This window comes from Macrobrachium nipponense, chromosome 9 (genome assembly GCF_015104395.2).
Source record: "Macrobrachium nipponense isolate FS-2020 chromosome 9, ASM1510439v2, whole genome shotgun sequence".
In the NCBI taxonomy this organism is placed as follows: domain Eukaryota; kingdom Metazoa; phylum Arthropoda; class Malacostraca; order Decapoda; family Palaemonidae; genus Macrobrachium; species Macrobrachium nipponense.
In genome coordinates this window covers 12,362,266-12,386,296 of record NC_061110.1, presented here as the reverse complement: position 1 = coordinate 12,386,296, position 24,031 = coordinate 12,362,266, and the positions used below count along the sequence as shown (strand labels likewise).

General features: G+C 38.0%; 1 protein-coding gene across 1 annotated transcript; it reads left to right on the top strand.

Annotated features, from left to right (window-relative positions):
* The first annotated feature begins 343 nt into the window (after positions 1-343).
* On the top strand, positions 344-21,802 carry LOC135217941 (ras-related protein Rab-1A). Its single transcript, XM_064254044.1, has 7 exons — positions 344-505; positions 5,503-5,575; positions 14,245-14,292; positions 16,553-16,696; positions 17,574-17,705; positions 21,027-21,239; positions 21,540-21,802. The coding sequence occupies exons 1-6, from the start codon at positions 483-485 to the stop codon at positions 21,225-21,227; spliced, it is 621 nt and encodes a 206-aa protein (XP_064110114.1). The 5' UTR covers positions 344-482; the 3' UTR covers positions 21,228-21,239; positions 21,540-21,802.
* The last annotated feature ends 2,229 nt before the right edge of the window (positions 21,803-24,031 follow it).

The following is a 24,031-nucleotide window of genomic DNA, read 5'->3' as shown; positions in this document are numbered from 1 at the left end:
ATTTCAAAGACCATTAATTTCTCTCGTTCTAGCTGAGTCAGTCCCGTGTCATGTGGTCGTAGTTCCGATGATTCAGAAATATCGCTCTTGCACAAAGTGGCGATCCCGACAATGGAAATTCAGTTACGTGGTTCTTTTGACGTAGTTTGCGAGCAGAATCGGATATCATTTTGGCCTTCGTGGCTGTAAAAAGCTGCGTCCTTGCTCTGTTTGTCGTGGAAAAATAAATAGAGAGGGTTTAATTGGGGGTAAAACGCACCAAGAAGCAAGAGAAAGACGGGGAAGATCGCGTTTTGTCCTGGAGCGCGTTTCATACCGTGTCTATGTGGCATGACGTCATGGAACAGTGCAAACGCCACAGAGAACGGCCATCTTGTAGCGAGTAAGGGGAGGGACTTCATACCAATTCTCCGTGTCTCTGTGTTATTGTTCGTGCGCCGAGAACCACACAACTTTTACATTAAGAAGGAAGCGTCGTGAAGATGTCCACCATGAATCCGGAGTAGTGAGTATAGCCGAAAGACGGCGCCAAATGGCAATTGTTATTGTGGTGGCAAGGTCGATTCTCGCCTGTCCTCTTTGATCACCTGATCGCGTTTTGACGTTTGGCAAATGAAAGGCAAATCCCACACTCATGTCCTTCTCCCTTCTTCGGGACTTTCGTCCATTTCTCCTCGCGTTTTCGACGGCGTAGTTGACCCGTCGCTGCGGCATTGTATTCATTTTCGTGGGAAAATGACGAAAAGGCGATGCTGCTGTCACAGTCAGCTGAGTGAGCCAAGATGTGGGTTGTCATAGACGGATCAGCTGCTGCGCAATTGTTTGGCAAACCTGGTTCATTTGGACGTCTTACTCCTACCAATCGGCCGTAAATGATGTCTCGCTTATTTCGGCCACGCTTAGCAGTCATTAAAATCGAGATGATAAAGGTCTGCCAGCTCCCTATGGAGAGCACGACGTTAGGCTGGGCGATCAAGGTTACGTAGCCTTATGTCTCGGTATCATTTCCTCATCATGGTGACTTTTGATATTCTGCTTCGTTTAGCTAATATCATGGTATTTTTCTCGTATTTTGCTCTAACAATCCAGTTTAGGGTAGGATATTAGTGGGCCTATCATACATTATTCTTGCTAGATAAATACGTGAACACGAATTTTTCCTACTAGGCACTGGGTAATTACTTTGTGGATATTTGATCAGTAATTGGTAAAAATAACTGTGGTTAGGGTCCTGAGCCTTTGTATATAGTATTTCTGGGATTCCTGTGTTAAACTGAAGTCTGTGAGCTGGAGGAGAGAATTTTTTTTATTATTATTATTACCTACTTAGCTAGTATAACCTGCATGAATGGTCTGAACACAAATCAAGAGTTAACTCATGTCTCCTTCCCCAAGTTACCTAACCTTGTTCACCACAACCCATAGTTTAAATAACGGTGATACAATGTAATCTTACCTTCATTATTGTAAACCTAGGCCAGGGTGCTTGGACGTACTTGTCTGCATCTATCGCCCCAACCTCCCCTTCCATTCTAACCTGGCCTAGAGCGTAAGGCATCAGAGTGAAATACCTCAGATTTATTTAATGCTGCACTCCTGATTCCTAACCGGCAAAGGTGCCATCTGTATATCTTAACTAAGCAATAGCCTCCTGTCTGCACATTGCTTACCTTAATGTTGAGAGGCATAGCTAGAAAGCGTTCATTTGCGCTTTTCTTGATCCCAGTAATTCACTTCAGTTAGCCAAACTGTTTTGTGGAAGAGAGGCATTTGTAGGTTGAAGGGTAAAGAAATAGACAAAAGGTGATTTTGTTGGTTATATTAATAAAGTTAGTACCTTTGTTATAAGCAGTTTTTGCTAGTGGTGTTCACTAAAACTTTAGTGTCTACAGTCAGCTGAGTCACTTAAAGCCCACGGGAAATCTGTAATATATGTGAATATGTAGGTTGTGAGTAAAAAGGCCAAGGTGACAGTCATCCAACAATTCAAAAGAATTCTGTATTGCAATAAATTAAAAATGAGCATTACCCATTTTTTTATATGTTGTAAAGGGGCCAGCAGGATGGAATTCTGATAGCAGTTGGATCAGAGGTTCTTGTAGTCTAGCAAAGAGTCTTCCAAACTCTTGGACCAAGTGCGTTCCATATGATATGCATTTTTTTAGCCTAAACATTTAAAGGTTGAACAACATACCCTTTAGTCTGCCTATGTTAGCAAAGTCAATATGCCATAGGCTATTCTGTATACTAAGTATACTTAAATTAGATTTCCTGGAAGTAATTTATCTTGATCCTGTTCTATTTGAAAGTTCAGCGGTACTTATAGTATGCAAAGGTTGTTTACTTCTTTACTTGCAGACGTTTCCTGTCTGCCTTATGAGACGCATGAGGCAACTGAGAAGTTTCAAAATTATTTAGTTACATAGTGACTTTGTCCCAAGGCCAAAACAAAACATTTAACAAGGCCATTTTCAAACAACATACTTTGATAAGAAACCAAGAATATTTATTATCTTGACCCATGGTCTACCTATATTGACAGAATCTTAACCAACTGTTATAAGCAGACACCTTGGATAATGAGAACTTCCAGATAGAAATATCAACACTGGGTGGCGTTGATGAGACTAGTCTTAGGCTTGTTCTCTATTATGTTTGCCCCACTCAGCTAAGCATGGCTGAAGACAGGCTTCAGTCCATAATATGCAAATTCAGAAAAAGGTTGATAATTTGTATGACCTTCCTTGTGAGATCTATCAACACGCATATTAAAACAAACCTTTGCTCTCCTTTTCCACCTAAATCTTGGAAGTAGTATCAGATGCTCTTACTTTAGCATGCTCTGTATCATAACCCTTCTAAGATCTAACAGATATCATTTGCACTCTTAACCAGTGAAATTGTTCACCTCGTTGTATCTCCCCAACTTTCCAATTGGAAGTAACAGTGCTTGGCAAACAGGATTTTTTAGTCTCATGTAAACTGAGGTGGATGAGACAGTAGTTTTTTTCACACATCTGGCACTGTCTCACATACAATGTTATTGCAACATCTGTACAGCCATCGCAACTGTCAGTATACCCAACTTGAAAACATTGCCTGTTTGCCCCAAACTGACTGTGAAGAGATTAAATCTTTGTATTTGGCATTCGTGTTTTATGATTGAAGTTTTCCCTTTTGTTTATTGCTTGTCCATCTGTCCCTTGTCAGTTTGTGTGACCACAGCTGTATGGTTGAAGAAATTTTGTATAACATGGTAGAAGGGGCAACCATTTTGCATATGTATGTGTATATATATATTATATATATATTATATTATATCTATATATATTACATAAATATAAATATATATAATATATCATATTATATATATATATATATATATATAATATATAATATATAATTATATATGAATATGAGAGGACAGTTTGAACTAGTATTGGCTTAATCAAAAACAACTGGACAGAACAGATACTGCCAAATGCATGTGCACCACCACATCTGTTGCAATCAGCGGTAATAACTGTAATGAATTTCCCTACCAGTTCAGGAGTTAATGGATAGTTAATGTCTTTGTATTGCACAAAACATAATTGAAGACAAACTACTCTTTGGATAGAGATGCGTAATGTAACTGTAGCATTTGAGAAGTGAAAACTTAAGAGATATTATGAGCCCAGATAGTTGTAGCTATTATAGTTATATCTAGCATAATGTCTGACCTTGGGTCTGTCTGTGTGAGACATCTCTCTCTCAATGACAAGGTAGTAATTACTTGCCCAACCGTCATCCTGGTCAATCACAGGTTAGTAATTGCTTGATGGTTGATAATCTTTGAGTGAATCGATTACTGGAAGGATCCAGATTCAGTATCCTGTTTCATAACATGAGTTTTTGGAATGAGTTCTGTATTTTTACAGCCATGTATGTCCATTATACCTAATCATCACTAATGTGCAGGTTGGTTTGGTGTTTACATTGTAAAGTCTTCTTGAGTAACATGTTTAATGTTATTGGCATAAGAACCCACAGTTTGGGGAACCATGAGTTTTAGGATTGAAAAGCATGTATAGTTTATATGATTCATTTTTTGGTTATTTATAACTTTTAACATATTTCTGGAATTTTAGTGGCAATTTGGTTATTAGTGACATGCATTTAAATAGTTTTTACGTGTACTTATTGAGTGCTATCTTCAGAAGCTTGTGCTTTTCTTTCACGGTTCTGTTTCATCTTTGTGCTTATTCTTTGTGCCACCTCACTGGAATTAGAACTAATATCTACATAAAGTTAATAGAATATGGACTGCAAGGAAATCACATGGTACCGTGTAGATTAACACCGTTAAAATTTGCAATTTTTTTACTCGGTCTCCTACTAAATTCTTAATAAAGTCATATGTATTTGATTCCTTGAAAATTCTCTATAAACGTCTTGACGTTCCTTCATTCCCTTTTCAGATCGTAGTATTTCTAATGAACGCTTAGCTATGCAACCCTGTACCAACTCAAAGGGCCAAATTCTATACAGGCAGTCCCCGGGTTAGGACGTTCCGAGGTTAAGGCGCTTCTCAATTATATTCATCAGACATTATTTCCAGGGTTACAACGCCCACAACGCTCATCTGGCAGATGAAATATGACACCAAAAATGCAAAATAATCAATATTTTATTATTTTTTTTTTTTTATGAAAAATGCAATAAGAATGCAGTTTACATAGTTTTCAATGCACCCAAAGCATTAAAAGTAAGGTTTTCTTATGATTTTTTTACGATGTTCTGGCTTACAACGTCGTAACCTGGGGGCTGCCTGTAGTTTTGTGCAGTGCCAGCTGGATTGTGAAAATAAGAAAAGGCCTCTTATTCTATATACGTTTTGTTTCCCTGACATACATAGCCTAGATTTCTTAAATCTTGAAATTTGTCAGCTAATTGAAAAACTGGACCATCATTAACCTTGCAGTATCAATATGTTCACTAAATGATTCCTGTACATCCCATTGATGAAGTCATGTCAATCCATACTCAACTGTTGAGATTCTGTAGATAAAATTCATTAGAAATATAATTGGTGCATACTACAGTTGTATTATGGTGTGTGCAGGAAGTCCAGCTAAAATATATGTAGATTCAGTATAACCACTAAAAGGTAATTACATAAAGAGAATGCTAAATGTGAGGTGTACGGGAAACACAGAATAGGTGTGGCTAAAATCTGGAAGGGTTAGTAAATGTCAATAGGAAAATATTGATCAGAAGCGTTTAGTACTTGGAGCAGTTAGTGTCCATCGATATACTATACATGAAAATGGATGAATATTTGAAGTCTATATAATTAGCACTGTGAAGTTTACTTTTACATATTATTGTCTTGCCACAGAGTTTTTGTTGGTAGTCTACAGTATTTAAAAGTTAGGAGAAACTAAATTTGAAAACATGCATAGTAGCTGTTTAACTTGTCATGAACTGATTTTTTGACAAAGTTGTCTTTCTCTTTTACAGTGATTATTTGTTCAAGCTCCTCCTAATTGGTGACAGTGGTGTTGGAAAGTCTTGTCTACTGTTAAGATTTGCTGTAAGTATACTTTTATGACAAATAATTTACACATGCTCTATATTCTAACTTAAGATTAGCTAATTGTATACATTAAAGACCAGTATTTTTATTTTATGTAGCCAACCATCTTTTAATTTTTTCGTTCATTACCACTCTCACTTGCCACGTGTTCTCTTTTACCCCATGCTGTTCTGAATGAGTGCATTATACATTGTTTTACATTTAAATTTAATTATTCCTTTCATGCCATCATATCTCAGAACAGTGTTTTTTTCTCTCTCTCTCTCTCTCTCTCTCTCTCTCTCTCTCTCTCTCTCTCTCTCTCTCTCTCTCTCTCTCTCTCTCTCTCTCTCTCTCTCTCTCTCTCTCTCTCTCTCTCTCTCTCTCTCACATTCCAAGAAATCTCATGCTTATACAATGTATTAATTGTATCTGTCTGCTTGGTCTGTTTTTCAAGTATTTAGGTGTCCTAATGCTTATTTTGTTCATGAAACTTACCTGACAGATATATATATAGCTGTATTCTCCGAAGTCCGACAGAATTTCAAAATTCGCGGCACACGCAGTGGCGCGGCCAGGTGGTGGTACCATTCCCGCCGCTGGGAGGCGGATATCAGGAACTATTCCCATTTTCTATGCATATTTTTTCTGTCGCCGGTCGGTAAACAACTGTTTACAGACCTCCGCCTAGGATTTGAAACTTCATTAGCCGCTTAAGTATCCTAATTATTCTTACGATTATTGACTTGGATTTGTGGCTAGGCATACGCTATCGTAAATTTTTCATTGCATTTGATGTCTGAGGCTAGTTAGCCTAGTTTCAGACTTTGTTGTCTGCATGGGGGATGGTGAAGCTACCGGAACTTTCGGTAGACACTCGCTTAGTGTATATGGCGTTTACATGTTTTCTTTGCATAAGTTCAATGTAATTAGTGTAATGTGTGACTGATTACGGAAGAAGTAGGATTCATGTACGCATTTTAGAGCGTGTTAGAATCAGGAGTTTTCCTCCACAGTAAACAGAAGCTAGAAATAATGAACCTTCTAACCTCCTGTAGATTTTATTTTGCCTAACCCTGTGGTAATGGCTTACGGCCTAGAAGAAGTGTCTGCTAGAGGATTACATCAAGTAATCTTAGACTAAAGTGCTCGCTCTCCAATTAGTGTTGTGAAGTGTAGTGCCCCTTGTGTTGTGGAGGGGGCGTCAGATCGGCCCCATAATGCCTCTAGGCCTGGACCTCTGTCGGACTCCCAGGACTCAGGGAGAGGGCATGTCGAAAGCCGCAAGAGGGTTACGGGGGCTCCCCACCGATCTGGCGTCCCTTCGGCAGAACCTGTTGACGCTTCCCAGGCTGCTAAAGATCGTGCACGCGCACGAATCTTGAAGGATTGCTTCTCGTCCTCCGAGGCGTCCTCCCCGCGCAAGGGTTGGAGCTCTCGGAAGGACTCGCGCCCTCTAAGAAGCTTTAGAGAAAGAGGACGCTTCATGTCCTCTCTCTCGTTAGGAGGGAACGTCAGATCGGCCCCATAACGCCTCTAGGCCTAGACCTCTGTCGGACTCCCAGAACCCAGGGAGAGGGCATGTCAAAAGCCGAAGGAGGGTTACGGGCTTTTCATGCTGATCTGGCTTCCTTTCGGCAGGTCCTGTTGTAGCTTCCCAGGCTGCCGAAGATCGAGCACGTGCACGAAGCTTCAAGGGTTGTTTCTCGGCCTCCGAGGCATCCTCCCCACACAGGGTTGGGGCTCTCGGAAGGACTCGCGCCCCCTAAAGAAGCTTTAGAGAAGAGGACGCTTCACGTCCTCTCTCTCGTCACGAGAGGATGAGGAGGAAAGAGACCACATTTACCCTTTTAGAAGAATGCACTGGCTCTTTTTCTAAGGACATTTAAGGAGGCTCATTCATCTTGCCAGAAGAGTGATTTGAGCCCCTCCTGCGATTTGTGAACGCTCATGTATATATCATTTATACATTATTAAGGAGGCTCATTCATCTTTCCAGAAGAGTGATTTGAGCCTCCTGCGAGTGACCGCTCATGTATACATCATTTATACATTATTAAAGAGGCTCATTCATCTTGCCAGAAGAGTGATTTGAGCCTCCTGCGAGGTGAACGCTCATGTATATGAACGCTCATGTTATATCACTTGTACATTATTAAGGAGGTTCATTCATCTTGCCAGAAGAGTGATTTGAGCCTCCTGCGAGTGAACGCTCATGAAGTTAGCTGTTTCAACCTCGCTAGCATTCCAAAAGAATTTTGTAATCAAGGACATTCTTGATTCCACCTTTTGGAGGAGCAACTCAGTATTCGTCTTCTCTCCTCATGCGCTCCGTATACGTTATGTAAACGTTCGACTTTACTTCGAAAAGCAAGCTGATAAGTTTGACGGCCGGCAAGCTGCTTTGCACAGTCAAACAACTTATGTCTCTGGTCGGCATAAGAAGGGCAATTTAGAAGTGAGGAAGCTTTTGGAGGTGCTCGACGTCCTATAAGTAGAGACATTCTCCAGGACGCTTCGGCAAGCACCTTGCGGAAGACGAAAGCCATACGTCTTCCTTTAGTGTTCACACTCTTCAGGAGCAGCGTGCGGCTCTCCATGGAGACTCGCATGAGGACGTCCTTTAAAAATATTCAACGTCATACGCAAAACGCGGTTCGTCATAACATTGAGATGTTGGCAAGGTCGCTCGCCAGGACGCCTCTTGGCGGGCCTTGCATGCATCAAGGCGCTCAACGAGTTCCTCTCTGAAACGTCGTTCAGAAGACTTGGTGTTCTCTGCTCAGACACGCTCGTAGCTAAGCACGCTCAGCAGTTGAGGACGCTCAGCAGGACGCTTTCCAGGACGCTTTTGTGCACATTCGCCAGGACGCTTCGGTGGAAGCTCGGCAGGACGCTTTGCGAGAGAAAAGACTTGTAGAAGGCGTTTTATTTGCTGTTCAGGACGTTTCTTAGGACGCTTGACGCTTTATAAACGCTCGTCAAGAGGAGGTTTTTTCAGGACTCTCCACAGGACATTCCTTTACAGAAATTTTTAAAAAGGATTCGGAGTTAGCGGAGAGACATACCTGAATTTTTTCTTCGATCCCTCTTTCCTCTTCATCGATTTCTCTGAGAATCGGGAAGATTATATACTCGGATTCCTGGGTGACTTTCGGTCATGTTGAAGGGTTTTCCCCTATTAGCAAAGTGCTAATAGTTTTGTCTAGTAAGGACGTTTTCCCCATTGTCAAGATACTAAACGTTTTGTCATTTAAGTGGGGGACCCCTCATAAATGGGGTAGTTCTCATTGACATAGATTTTAACTTTTTTATCGTTTAAGCGGATAAACTCATTAACAAATTTCGAAGAGCTCTCATTCATTTTCAGAGGCTCATCCGGGGAGTAAGAAAAGACTTGTAGACTAGATCCAGGAAGTCTTATGTCCAATATCATAAGAAACATGAACGGTCCTTTTCGATCCTCGGTTCTCTCTTGATGATCTCTATTCGAATATTACTCCCTTTTCTTGGCAAAGAGTCAAGGAGTTCTTTTAAAAGTCTCATTCATTAGAACGTGGACAGTCGTTTTCCTTTCTTTCTCTCTTCCTCGTCGAGGAAAGATGTAGTAGAGAATTCGATGTTCAAATTACTACAATACTTACGTAGTTTATCTTTGCGTCATTTTGCTAACGCATGGGTCAAGTCATATACGCATTTAGTATTTACCTCTGCGGATAGAAAGCCGAAAGAACTGTTGTTCTAATGTATTTATTTGACACTCCCTTCACCTCCCAAGAGTTTTCGGAGTAAGAATAACTATTCAGGTATTGTTACGACAACACCAACTCAGATTCTGTATTTAGCGAATTTTGTTTCGTTTAAATATGCCTGCTGGAGAGTTTCCTTTTGCTCGATAATTTCATACCTATCCCTTCGTAAAAGGAGTAGCTGGCAACTCAGGTAGATAGTGCGAGACGATGAACAAGGCTGCTGTTACTGTGATGTGATCTACGCAGTACCGGCTAGCTCGGTGTCGATGCGCGTTTGGTTGCGTCTCTCTGCCCTACAATCATGGATTTTAGCCTCGGGTTGAGGAAATTTCTAGTAATCATGAATGAACATGCCTTCCGTTTACTTAGAAAATTCAACAAGATATCTCTTATACTTGTTCGGTGCGGGTTTACCGCACGGTAACAGAACTCTGTACGAATCTACCGCGGCATAGCACTATAATAATGCTCTCCTGCTTATGCAAAGTGCAGCCTTATTTAGGGAAGGAAGCAGGCTGAGTGAGGGAATGGATGAGTTTGCTGGGGACCATTTCCTCGCTGGAGAAGCTTGTTTTCCCTGAATAAACAGCAATTCAGACCTCTACAATTTTTCCTCACGAAGAAATTGGAATAACATCAAAGATCTTGTAATAATTCTAATTTTCTCTCAACGGCTTGAGGATCACCTCGGGTGATAGCGAGAGGGTGCCAGACATCCGAACAGAGGAACAGATGTTCTGGCACATTGTCTGAAAGAATTGGAAGCCAAATTGGTCGGCTCTCCAGTTCCTCGAAGGGTGAGTTTGGATCGAGTGGCCCAAATCATCTCGGATAATTTCTCAGCTCTTTCATAGCTCAAGAGCAGAGAATTGGTTATGGGCTTAGGCACGAACGTAACGGTCCTCAAGAGGTTCGTTAAACTAGTACACGTCCGTGCGGGTCTTCTCGATCGAAGGCAACAACTACTGGCGTCTGAGTAATCCTCACTTAGAAGTATTTCGAAAGTGAGGAGAGACTGAGGGCGTCCTTTCGTTAAGTTTTTCGTAATTTTGAAGACGAAGGAGCTTCCTCTTAAGTGTTCCCTTATTCATGATCCTAGAGGATAAGCTTTAGTCGCCACATGTTGGCCTCTAAGAGGGTTGGATTCACAGAGGTCAAGTAATTCAGAGAATTGTCCAAAGACCCTTCCCGAGAGAATCGGTGTAATCTAACTTTGTAACTTAGTGAAGTATCTAATATCTCTCCTCTCTGAGTCTGAAGGCGTTCAGACTATCGAGAAGCGATAAGATCTTCAAGATTAATGGTAGTCTCTTGGCCAAGGCAAAGCAGTGCTGCCTATTTTCAGTGTTCAATCGAGCGGGCCGTTTCTGGATAGTGAAGGGAAATGACTGTTCCTTTAACTCGACCTCTGTGAATTTCTTTATGGTTCTATCTTTCCGTATGAAGTACGAGATAAGATAGAAGTCCTAACTATTGTAGAATATGCAAATAGGTTGTTGACGGCCTCTAGGCTCAGAGATTCGGTTCTGTCAAACACAAAGCTTCACGATCTTTGAGTCTGGGGAGATCTTGAAATTCTCTGGATCGCAGGTTCCGCATGGAACTTAGACGTAGTCTGAGTTTCTGATGCCAAAAGCATTTCGAACCTATCCTTTCTGCGAACTTAATACACGTGACCAAAAGAAAGGCTAACATTCTAACCGCTCTAGCCACGGCAAAGAGAGTTAGTGAGCTTTTAGCTATCATCAGAGTTTTAGCTTTAAAGGACATAATGCGGTCTGTCCTCTAAGCCTTCCGTTCTTGATAAGAACGAAAACCTGTCTAACCCTTGACCCGAAGGTTTGGAGACCAAGGGTATGGCACAAATTATTGGGCAAAGGCATTAGAGAGTCCTGTGCCCTGTCGGGTCTCTCAAGTTTTATCTTAATAAAACTATAGTAAGTCGAGGTCAACGGACAATCTGCGGTGTTCCGTAAAAGACCAGACTGGTTCATGTCCAAGAACACCCTGGCATTATAGTCAAGGAGTTCTTTTAAGAAGTCTCATTCATTATGTTTGCATAAAGATTTGAGATTTTTTCTTAATATGAATGCTCAAGAGGTGAGGGCGCGGCCTCGGAAGCATTTCAACAGAGCATGACACTCAGTAACATACCTGAGTGCCACGCTTTAGCGAAGCAACTCTGTGTTCGCTTCACCTCCCGACGGGATGTGAAGACGGACATTTGAGATCTGTAAGTCGCTAGGACCATACATATCCGTAGATATATTATTGGGGGCAGCAAGCAACACGAATCCTATCCTATAGAAAAGGGATAGGTGTGCTTTTAACTTTGAAGGGTTGGTCGCTTGAGGCGCGTTCCTTTTCTTTAGCCTAGAAGTTATGGAACTAACTTTAATAGGTTAGGTCAGGTGGTGGTTTTAGCTTCGTTGCCCTCAGAAGTATGGTCATATGGTCTAGTCACATTGTGGTCACGCCCCCGTTGACAGATCATCTAGAGCGCACCAGCATTACAGGTCTCTACCTCGCTGGCAACTCTAGTAACGCAGAGCAGACTTTAGTGACAGTAATCACGAAGTCGGCTATGCTAACAGGTGAGGAACCAAGATGTATATCATCAACTTAATTTAGTTTCCCAAAAAATCCTATTCTGTCTCTTCCCACCATCCGAAGGTGGGATTCAGCTATATATATATCTGTCAGGTAAGTTTCATGAACAAAATGTTATTGTTATAATACAATTAAGTTTGTTCATACTTACCTGGCAGATATATATAATTAAAGTGCCCACCCACCTCCCCTCAGGAGACAGTGGCACTGATAAAATATGAATAGAAAATGGGAGGGTAGTTCCTGATATCCGCCTCCCAGCGGCGGAATGGTACCACCACCTGGCCGCCCACTGCGTGTGCCGCGAATTTTGAAATTCTGTCGGACTTCGGAGAATACAGCTATATATATATCTGCCAGGTAAGTATGAACAAACTTAATTGTATTATAACATAACATTTCTCTCTCTCTCTCTAACCATTTCGTTTCATTGGTTTATTTGCCAGTTGTGTTCTCATTCATTTTGTTTTTCATTGGATAACTACTTTTTCCTCCAACCAAATTGAATGCATCCTTTTATGTTGACTGGTAGTTCCATGGATTTTTCCTCCTCTTCTGTGTTGGTAGTGTTTGCCTCATTACAGGTTAAGGGTCTTTGCAGCGTCCCTTCGGCCCCCTAGCTACAACTACTTTCATTTCTTTTACTATACCTCCGTTCATATTCTCTTTCTTCCGTCTTACTGTCCACCCTCTCCTAACAATTGATTCATAGTACAACTGCGAGGTCTTCCTCCTGTAACATCTTTCAAACCTTTTCCTGTCAATTTCTGGTTCAGCGCTGAATGGCCTTAGTTGCCCCAGTGCTTGGCATTATGCATAAGATCTATAAATCAGTCTATAAATCACAACTTGAAAGAAGTGTGCTATTATATGTAGGTTGTATCACGTACATAAGAAATTGTCTTTTTTTTAATTTTGTATTTTTTTAATGTATTTTTGAGTGAAAATAGGAAAGCAGGCAGTTTTCTTGGTTAATCTATTATCATAGTATCTTGGCACATTAAAATGGTGTGTGTATTTTGCCAAAAATTTTTTTTTTTTTTTTATATACAATGGGAAGGTAGTGGAAAATTCTCGTAAATTATTGCCGATCTACTCTCCGAGCCTGGTTATTTTCAGTCATTACTAATGGGAACTTCAGGAGGAATGATCAAGTGTGCATATTATTAAGCAGTTCATACTTTTCTAATCTTTTGCATTAGTGAAAGAGAGGTGGAGTACTTAAGGCAGCATGATGATGTAAATCTGGAGTGCAGAGTATTATACCTAAATATTCCCCCATCCTAGTGGCTGAATGGAAAGTTACTTTTTTTTTTCATATAGAATCTCCACCAAACGGTCGGGTGAAAGTATTCGTTCCAAGTTCACGGTGTTGATAAATTGTGTCCTACCTTTATAAATTAATTGAATTTCTGTATTAGTGCACCAAGGATGACTCATGAGTTGTATTGGTCTGTTGAATTTTTGCATTTCAGGTCTCTTGACAGATGGATTAGGTTCCCTAATCATTTGTAACACTTCCCATCCTCCATTCCATTTCATTTGTGTATTTGAGGTCTGTTGGATGTTAGTGTTTAAAAGTTGGACCAGTCTACATTGAATCCTTGTGATTCAGAGTATATATAATCTAATGCTTTGAATATTTGGTTGTCAGGTGGTTTATACCTTTTCATCAGTGGTTTTCAGTTGAACATGACGAAATTGCCCAGAGAAAGCAAAGTGTTTCTTAAAGCCTTTTTTTATCAGGAAGTGATTAAGTAAATTGCCAGTGTCTTATATGATAGGCATAGTAAGATGTCCATTGCATTTTTTTTCACTAGGATAAGTAAAAGTGTAAAATTCAAGACCTGTGTTATGGATTTGCAAGTTAGAAAACTTCCACCTTTTGATTGCTCTCATGTAAGAGCATTTCAGTCAGGACATTATTGTTGTCGTTCATTAGCACAATTCTGGTCATTTTGACTTCATTTATTTTTCTAATGGTTATGTAATGTATTCCTTATCATTTTGCTGTAGGGTTTTGGAATTCTGTTTTTTATTCCAATTTTGTGTTGTGAAGAGGTCAGTAGAGGCTATTTGTCCAGTATTGCAATGCTGGTACCAGTTACGGTGAAAACCAATCTCTCTCTCTCTCTCTCTCTCTCTCTCTCTCTCTCTCTCTCTCTCTCTCTCTCTCTCTCTCTCTCATTCATATTGAAGAGGTGGTTTAATTGGTTTTATGTCTGACTACAAGTATGTTGAAGTCATTCTCAGGTGGTATCTTAATAATTTTGTCATAACTATTGTATCCAATTAAGAAAAACTAATTACTTTTTTCTTTTACAGGATGACACCTACACAGAGTCTTACATCAGTACGATAGGCGTAGATTTTGTAAGTAAATCTAGAATTGCAGTGTTATTTTTTTCCATGTAAGAAGCTTACAAAGTCCTTTCTGAAGTTATAAACTGTCATTTCATTGTTTTTGTAAAGTAGTTCAGATAAGTTTATCAATTTTTTTATAGATTTTTATTTCACAGTTATCAAGACAAGTTGATTTTTTATATTGTTTTTGCAAAGTAGTTGATTTTTTATATTGTTTTTGTAAAGTAGTTTAGATAAGTTGATCAGTTTTCAAGGTTTTTATTTTTTATTTCACAGTTATCCAGACAAGTTTATTTTTTTTTATTACATGTATTATATCGATACATTGCCTCCATTTAGTGCATGGTATTTTGTTCCTTATGTGTAACTAGCCATTTGTAGGGAGTAACATAACCAGCCCGGGAAGAGCCTCTGTTAGGCTCAGAGGTCTGGATAAACTAATCCTTTATAATAATAATAAATAATAGGGAGTAATAGATTGTCTAATTTTCTTAGCTGAAATGCGAACTAAAATTTTCATTTAACCCTTTAACGCCGAAGGGGTATAATAAAAATCGTCTCCCGTATGCCCTGGGGGGGGGGGTGTCTCGGAGTGAGTGCCGAAGCGGAAAAAACATTTTTTTCAAAAAATCACAGCGTGCTTAGTTTTCAAGATTAAGAGTTCATTTTTGGCTCCATTTTTTGTCATTGCCTGAAGTTTAGTATGCAAACATCAGGAATGAAAAAAAAATATCATTATCATATATAAATAATGCGATATATGATAGCGCGAAAACAAAATTTCATATATAATTATATTCAAATCGCGCTGTGAGCAAAATGGTTAAAGCTAACGAGTTAATTTTTTTCGTTGTATTGTACACTAAATTGCGATCATTTTGGGGTATAACACATTGTAAAACGATCAAAGTAACACAGGGAAAATATCACAAAATGATGCGTGAATTCGTTGCGAGCGGATGTAAAAAATTTTTTTTTTCAAAAATTCACCATAAGTCGAAATATTGTTCTAGAGACTTCCAATTTGTTTCAAAATTAGGATAAAAGATTAAATATTACTAAACTGTAAGAGTTTTAGCATACAATTGCAGTTTTCTACCATTTCGGATGAGTTAAAGTTGACCGAATGTCAAATTTTTTTTATATATTTTTTTATGCAAATATTTAAAAAATGAGAAAAGCTACAGCCTTCAATTATTTTCTGTTGTACTCTACATGAAATTGCACGCATTTTCATATATAAAACTTTATGTAACGGCTAATTTAAAATGGTGCAAACATTACGACAATCGGACGAAAAAATTTTTGATATTTTTCGGAAGAGTTAACGCGTGGACGTAAGGAAAAATTTTTTTTTTTTCATAAATTCACCATAAATCGAAATATTGTGCTAGAGACTTCCAATTTGTTGCAAAATAAAGGTAAATGATTGAATATTACTAGAATGTAAGAGTTTTAGCTTAAAATTCTGTTTTTTGACCATTTTGGTAGAGTCAAAGTTGACTGGTTGAAATTTTGGCACTTATCGTTATTTATATGAAAATATTTCAAAACTGATGAAAGCTACAACCATGAGTTGTTTTTAGTTGTATTCTACATGAAATTGCGCACATTTTCATATGCTATAATACTCCATGTAACGGCTAATATAAAATGGTGCAAAAATTATGTCAAAGTAACGAAATAATTTCCGAGATGCTTCGCTGATGTTTTTTAGTGTGAGAAGAAAGAAATTTGCGCTTGCGCGGCGGGGTAACAGTTGTAAGCAAAACAACGCCTTGATCCGTGAGTTCCCAGCATACCCCAAGGCGCGTGATTCAAAAGTTTTCGCCTGGTAGGCCTATAAGTATTTTTCCGCGAATTTTTGAAGGTATTTATACTGCCATTTCAAATAATGAGCTAGTACTACTAGCAATGATTTAGTTATTAAACATGTTGATGAATTTCACAAATGAATGGTGCAGCAGGAAGTAGCCAAGTTCTTGGTTCTTCATGACAAACTGATGTTATGGTTGGTTATCTTATCCTTAAGGTGACTTACAGGATACATAATGTTACATTATCTCATCCTCCTCCCCCCATTGTAGCTAGCATCTCCCGCTAATGTGATACTACTGGCTCTTAGCATTATGTTTAGATTTTATAGAATGAAGTTGCGCTGAACCTTAACTAATTTTGTTCAAGCTTTTCTTTGTGTGCTTTTAATTATTGTTATTTCACTGAGCAGTTTAATTGATACCTTTTCCCCCTCTCTCTTTTTTACCTTCAGAAAATCCGAACTATTGAATTAGATGGTAAAACTATCAAACTCCAAATCTGGGACACGGCTGGTCAAGAACGATTCCGAACAATTACATCCTCGTACTATCGTGGTGCTCATGGCATCATAGTTGTATATGATACTACAGATCAGGTCAGTTGTGTTATAATAATTAAGTAGTCTTACTTTATGTTGGTAGACAGTGTGTGCAATCATGAATAAGAGATCAGCAGACTGGTTCAAACTAATAATTTTGTTGTGCCAGGATTCTGGAACACATTTGTGTCAATTCTGTTAGGACTAACTGATAGCTTAATTTTGATATATATTACCTATATATTTTAATGTATATGTTCTGAGGTATCTTTCAAACCATGAGAGAGGTAGTCTCAAGCATTTTGTCTCATATGGACCTTTTATAAACATCAAAAGCCAAATTAATATGTAGTTGTTGTGAAATCTATAACTGGTAAAGGGGATTCTTATACGTCCCATGATTTAGCCAAATAATGGAGAATTATGGGAATTAGAAAAAATGGGTGATAGGAGACACTATTTATAACTCAAGCTGATGAGTGATAAAAAAAAAAACTTGCAGTTCCATGGCAAAAAATTTAAAAGTAATTTACCCACTGATTATGCCTCATGTAAAAACCCATGTACAAGGGGGGGGGGGGGGGGGTTGCCATCAGTGCACCTCTAGCAGTGCACTATAGGTATTACTTAAGGATTTTAGCATCCTTCCTGTGGCCCATAGCTGCAATCCCTGTCACTCCTTTTGCTGTACCTCCATTCATATTCTCTTCCATCTTACTTTCCACCCTCTTAGTGCAACTGTGGGGACTTCGTGTTATTCCTTTAAGACCTTCTTTACTCATAATTTCCCTTTCATTATTAAATGACCTCATAGGTCCCAGTGATTGGCCTTTGGGCCAAATTTTATATTCCAATTCCAGTCCCAAGTATAAACAGCTGAACTGCGAAATATTTGCATGTGAAAGATGATGCTCATGTTTTTGTTTCATTTCAGGAATCCTTTAACAACGTAAAGCAGTGGCTACAAGAAATAGACAGATATGCCTGCGAAAATGTTAACAAGCTATTAGTAGGAAATAAGTGTGACCTTACTCACAAGAAAGTAGTTGACTATCAGACAGCCAAGGTAAGCATATATGTCCCAGAGTAGAAAAAAGTTAATTTGTTAAAGTGTCATTTATATATCTTGAGAAAAGGCTTGGATACTTGAAGAGTGGTTATTGGGAAGGGGAATGAAGTTATTAGCTTGAATTAGGAAAGTACACCAGTTTTTAATTCAGAACACAATGGAACGTATTCAATGTCTAGGCATTTTACTCAATCTTGTGTCATTGGACAGAATACATCTGGGGAAAAATACTTAAAAAGAACCTCAAAAAATAGTTCCCAACATATATACTACTAAGGGTTACTTTGCCACACATGTTGGAGGGATGCAAAATGCTTGCTGATTGGCCCCCAGCATAGAGTTGGCATGCTTCAAAGCCTCATGACCCCACCAGAAGTTCATTTGGTTGCATGTAAACAAGTACCCTTGTGTATCATCATGTTTTTGTTAAAACTCCTTATTTGAAGGTGTGGTTAATGTAAAGGAGACAGTTGCATGAAGGTATTTATTAGTAAATTCTTATGGTTAAGAAATATAGAAAAGGGTGCACATATTTCGGTAAAGGTGAGACAATCTGAGAAATGTACCGAGATGAAAAATGTAGTGTCTTTTGTTCATGGCTATGTTCATCCCTGAGGGGCTGGTACTAAACATGCCGGAAGCTCCTCAGGTTGCCGAGTTCAGTACAAGCCCTTTGGGGCAGTACAAGCCTTTTGGGGATGAAGTAGAATTATAAACAAAACAGTAAATTTCTTGTAATCTCGGTACATTTCTCAAATGACCCCACTTGTACTGTATTATGTATACATATATACACCCTTTTCCATATGCTTCCATCAAAAACTAATGTACCAAATATCTTCGTGCAGCTGTTTCCTTTACATTGACTTTTTTTTTTTTTTTTTTTTTTTTTTTTTTTCCCTGAAAATTTCAACAGAGACTTGTGTAGCATCTGCTTTGCTTTTGGTTCAATCAAGATGATTGGTGTTGCATAAGAACTTCATTGTAAGGCGTCATAAGGTCTCCTTTATCCATATTTTTGCATTTCAAAATTTTCCTATGGAAGATTTATATATGCATATATAAACTAACTATATAAATGAAAAGGAAATTATATCAGCTTTACAATAAAAAAAATTTTGTGCTTGGTAAAGTAAGACAATAAGAGAATTTTAATTTTCAGCTACACTTAACATTATTTTTTTTTTCCTTTTTTTATAATTAAGGGATATTTTGATGATTTAAGGGTTAAATTCAATAATTTGCCTAAAAATAATAAACCAAAATTAGCACTTTAGGATAAAATTTAACAGTGCTGGAGCAATTTAAAAATTTTCTGGCGTAGTCTAGTGGTAAGTAGTGGCCACTAAAGGATTTTATTTTTCTTTCAAGTCCAAAATATGTAAAACTATATATAAATGAAAAAGAAATCCTGTCTGCTATATCAGTGGTAGGTAATCTTTCAGAGCAAGGGCTGTGAGCTTTGAATAAACTGTTGCGTTATAATATTTTGCTGTTCTCTGAGGCTTGGCATACTCATTGACATGAAATTTAATGTGGTGGGAGCAAAAGATTTTAAGATTTTTAAGACCTCATTTTCTGCAAACAGCACTGTCATATGCATTGAGGGTACCTCTGTGGTATTCCTTGCTTTATCCCTGTATAGGTTCCACCATTACTGTTAAAAAAATACCCAGTGGTGATCTTGTTGGACACAATCTCTTATCATACTTAATCTGATGTCTACTCTCTTATGCTTAATATTTTTGTATACCCTCTTGCTTTCATAATGTGTCTAATACTTTTTAGGTACTTCTGAATATCCGTAAATGGATGGCATAAATTCATTCTTTATGCTGATAATACTATAGTTGCTACATTATAAAAAAAGCACCTAGTTAATTTACCTGCAATACATCTAAATTGACCATTGTTCTTCACCTTTTACCACCTTTATTTTGAAGGTATTGTGTCTCACCCCATTTTTGAATAATGGGCCAGCAGTCTTTTTGCTCATTAAGTAATGATTCAGCAGATGTCTGTCACAGAGGGATATTTTCAGACATTATATTGCTCTTGCTGCCAGTACAAGTAGTACTGCTGTTTGTCATCTTGGGGCTTAAGATTGGCACCTTTGCAAGTGAAAAGTAATATATCATTTCATTTTCAGTTTTTAAGAATAAAACAAGAATTATGATCACTATGTGCTATTTGGGCCAGCCCTAGGAGAGCTGTTAATCAGCTCAGTGGTCTGGTTAAACTAAGATATACTTATTAGGGCTTTACTGTTTAATTTGTTCTTGGAATTAATTACTCCAGTAGTGTTTTTTTTTTTTTTTTAATAATAATAGTTGTCTTTGACACTTGGCTATGATAAAACTTGAAGTTTACATAGATAACTTAATAATGAAAGAAGGTAAATATGTTTCATGAAATGGTTTTTAAACTTTTCCCAGAAGTGAGGAAAATGGTTATGTCAGGAAACTATTTGGCTTGTACTGGTGGCAGGGTATTATAAGATGTTGTAACAAATTACCCACATGACTCGCATCTAGAGGAGAGTAACTTTCCTTTGAGGATTTATTTTGTGTTCCACAAAGTTTAGAAGAATGGTAATTAGAATACAGTGAAAAGGAAGTACCAAAATATTAATGAAAAAAAATGAAGGTATCAATAATATCAAGAGTACATCAAACACCACTTCCACATATTAATGTTGTGTGGATATTTAGATTTGATGGATATTTATATATGAAGTGGGAATGTGTCAATCTGTATGCAAATGTATTTAGTGTACTTCTGTCGTTGAGCTGAAGTAGGGAAACTTCATTTTATCTGTTGCCCTTAGTCCTAACAGAAGTGTATGTAATTTTTTTTTATGCAGAGTAATTTTTTTTTTTAATCCATTTCAGTTGCAGTAGTTTGTTGGCCCCTTTGTTACCTACATAGTTTTAAATTTTAATCTTTAGCTATTCAAGCTCCTTATTTGTGTACTTAATGGAAATATTGGTCAGTGATTCAGGTTTCAGAGAAAATTTCCTCTATTCCTTTTACTGTACCTCCGTTCGTATTCTTTTTCCTCCATCTTACTATCTATCCACCTCTTAACAATTTTTTCATAAGGGAGCTGTGAGGTTTTCCTCCCATGACACTTTCAAATCTTTCTGTTAAAGTGCAATTCAGAGGTTTTCCTCTTGTTATACCTTTCAAACCTTTCTACTCTCAATTTCCCTTTCGCCGCTGAATGACCTCTGGTTCAGGACTTTGCCTTTGGCATAATTTCTACATATATTCTATTCTATTCTATTCAGAGAAAATTACATGTGTGTCTATTTCCAGGAATATGCTGACTCCTTGGGAATTCCATTCCTTGAAACCTCGGCTAAGAATGCTACCAATGTTGAGCAGGCCTTCATGACGATGGCTGCTGAGATAAAGAACCGAATGGGACCACCGTCGGGTGCTGCGGGAGCTGCGCAGGGAGTTAAGATTAGTCCTAGTGCTCCTGTTGAAGCTCAATCAGGTGGAGGCTGCTGTTGAACACACTCATAGGTATAAAGGTTTGCTCTCTTCCGTATGTAATAAAGCTGATGTCTCTTGTTCAGTGTTGTTCACATTTTGCACAATTTATCCATGTTAAGTCGTATTTGAGACAGTAAATAATACAGTTTGTAAGCTTTTTTTTTGCTAGTTTGAAGTTTTCGGAAACTGAAATTACATTTGTTCATTATTGTTGAGTATAGTATTTAATTTTTAAAAATATTTTAGAAAGGAGATGGCTCCCCTTATGTTTCATTGCTTGGTTATTAGTAAAATTTTAAAGAACCTTATAGCACTTATTTTCCTCTCCAGGTTAACATCAACGTTGAAGAGGTCTTGAGGCAAATAGTAATTGCTGTATCTTCACTTAAATTAACTTGAAAAGGTATAGGCGAGACCTGAGGAAGTTGCGTGTTACAACCAGTGATAACCAAGTAGTTGAACTGTGAAGGGTACGGTGCAGATTGACTCGATCAACAACCTGACTGAAGTAATAGGCTAAAGTGTGATTTTGGAATATAAAAATGAAAGCCTCTGTGCATTTTTGGCAGGTGATAAAACTTATGATTTGGTTATATATTTTTTTTACTCTCTCTCTCTCACTTCCCCCTGCTGCACCACATATTTGGCATATGATGGCTAACATTAGAAAAGACATACCTTTCCTTTGAGAGTTCAGTGGAGCTGTAAAGTATTTTGTTTTTATTTAACATGGGATTTATTACCTCTGTCAACATTCATTGTTGAGGAGTGGAGTATTTTGTTTATCTAAGGGATTGACATCATTTCGAGCAATGTGGAGAGACTATCCAATTTTTCCCCCTTTCAAACGGAGAAGAACCGAGCTCGCAGATGATGCTGAACACCGTTACTACATCCTATCCTTGGAAGTGGATCAATGGCTGAACACTAAGTCGAAGTGCTGAACCAATGATCTTATTTATGGAGGCACGAAAGTGATCATTTCTAATTTATGGGAGGTACGAAAGTGATGTCGAATTGATTATTGTTGCTCTTTTGCATATATTTTAGTGGAATGCTATTAATCAACTTCCCATGTGCTCTTTTCTTTTTTTAATTGTATAATTTCTTTGGGTATATAACTTTTGTAAGTTTTCTGTCAAGTGAAATAAGATATAGTATTATATGAACCTTAATAGAAATTGGGATCTCGATATATATATATTTTTTTCTGAAGCAAGTTGCTGCTGTAACAACGTTAGATACACATTTGGTCTGTTATGCGTATTAGTATCACTTGCTCTTATTCTGTTATATAGCTAGGCTATCCCACAAGCATGCTAAGTATATGCAGCACATTTGCATTATGGGAAAAATATTAAACCTACAGGCTTAAAGAAATTGGTTCTAACTTTTATTCTGTCAAACCCAGCTAATGTGCACACTTACCTTTTTGATATAGGAATTGTATATTAGATAGCTAGTAGTTTAACGTGTTTTTTTAACAGTTGTAGTGAATTTCTCCTATAAAATTCTAAGAGGTTTTGAGACTTTTATTGTTGATAGTTTGAAAGTGAGGAAAATATTTGAAGAGGGCTGTGTGCACTTTAGTGGCTTTATAGTGAAATGATGAGGCCATTCCATCTCTTTTTCTATTGATCGAATCTGACTTGTATATGAATGAATGAATGTTTCACAAGTAAACTATGTAAAAAGATTCTTGTTTCCTTTATCATTAAATTTTGTTTAATGTATATTGAAACAAATTCATCAGATACTCATACTCAAGGTAAATACAATTAATTACCTGGAAAAATTCAGATGCTCAAAATGTGATATATTTGACCCATGATATTTGAGGACTAGCCGCCATGATTTTGTAACAATGTTTATGATACAATTCATGGGAATGCATCCTAAAATATTTACAAGGTATCCAGTCATGTGATTTGTTGTAATAATGAATCTCCATTTTGTAACACCCAAGGAGGCCTAGCTGCAACCACTTTTGTTCCTTTTACTGTACCTCCTTTCATATTCTCTTTCTTCAACTTACTTTCCACCCTCTCCTAATACTTGATTCATAGTGACACTGCGAGGATTTCCTCCTGTTGCACCTTTCAAACCTTTTACTGCAATTTCCATTTCAGCACTGAATGACCTCATAGGTCCCAGTGCTTGGCCTGTGGCCTAAATTCTACATTCAACTCTACCCAAGATGATGATTGGGTTTATACTTATATATATTGAGCTATGTCATTTGATTCCTGCATGAAAACTGCTTATCAGCCGATCATTTAAGGACTTCCCCCTGGAAAAATATAACTATATCCTAAATCCACTTGACACATTATTGTACAAAGAACCCAAGACTCGTGGTGATTGAAAAACTGTATGTGATACACTTTTGGATAGTTTATGTTTATATATGAAGCACCTTTAGATAGTTTAGTAAACATTTAAGAAGATCTTGTTTGTATTTTGTGACATCAATTACCTGACTACTGACTTCTTTAGGTAAACCTTCATTATCATCCTGCTGAGGTCTTCAGTTGCTAAAGGTAATTCAAGTAACCCCCTCTTACCTAGCACAACCAGCAAGAGTAACCCCCCCTCTTAACTTGCACAATCATCAAGAATATATGAGAATGAATATGGTCTTTCAAACAGCTACTAAATGTAAGCGAAGGGGTTGGTTGCCTTGAGACCTGTCCTTCAGCTCTGACATGTAAGAGTCGTCACTGATAAATATGGAATGAAACCTGGCTATAACCAATAGAAGTGCCTCAGTGGCGTGGTTGGTATGGTCTTGGCCTGCCACGGAGTTCGATTCTCGGGCATTC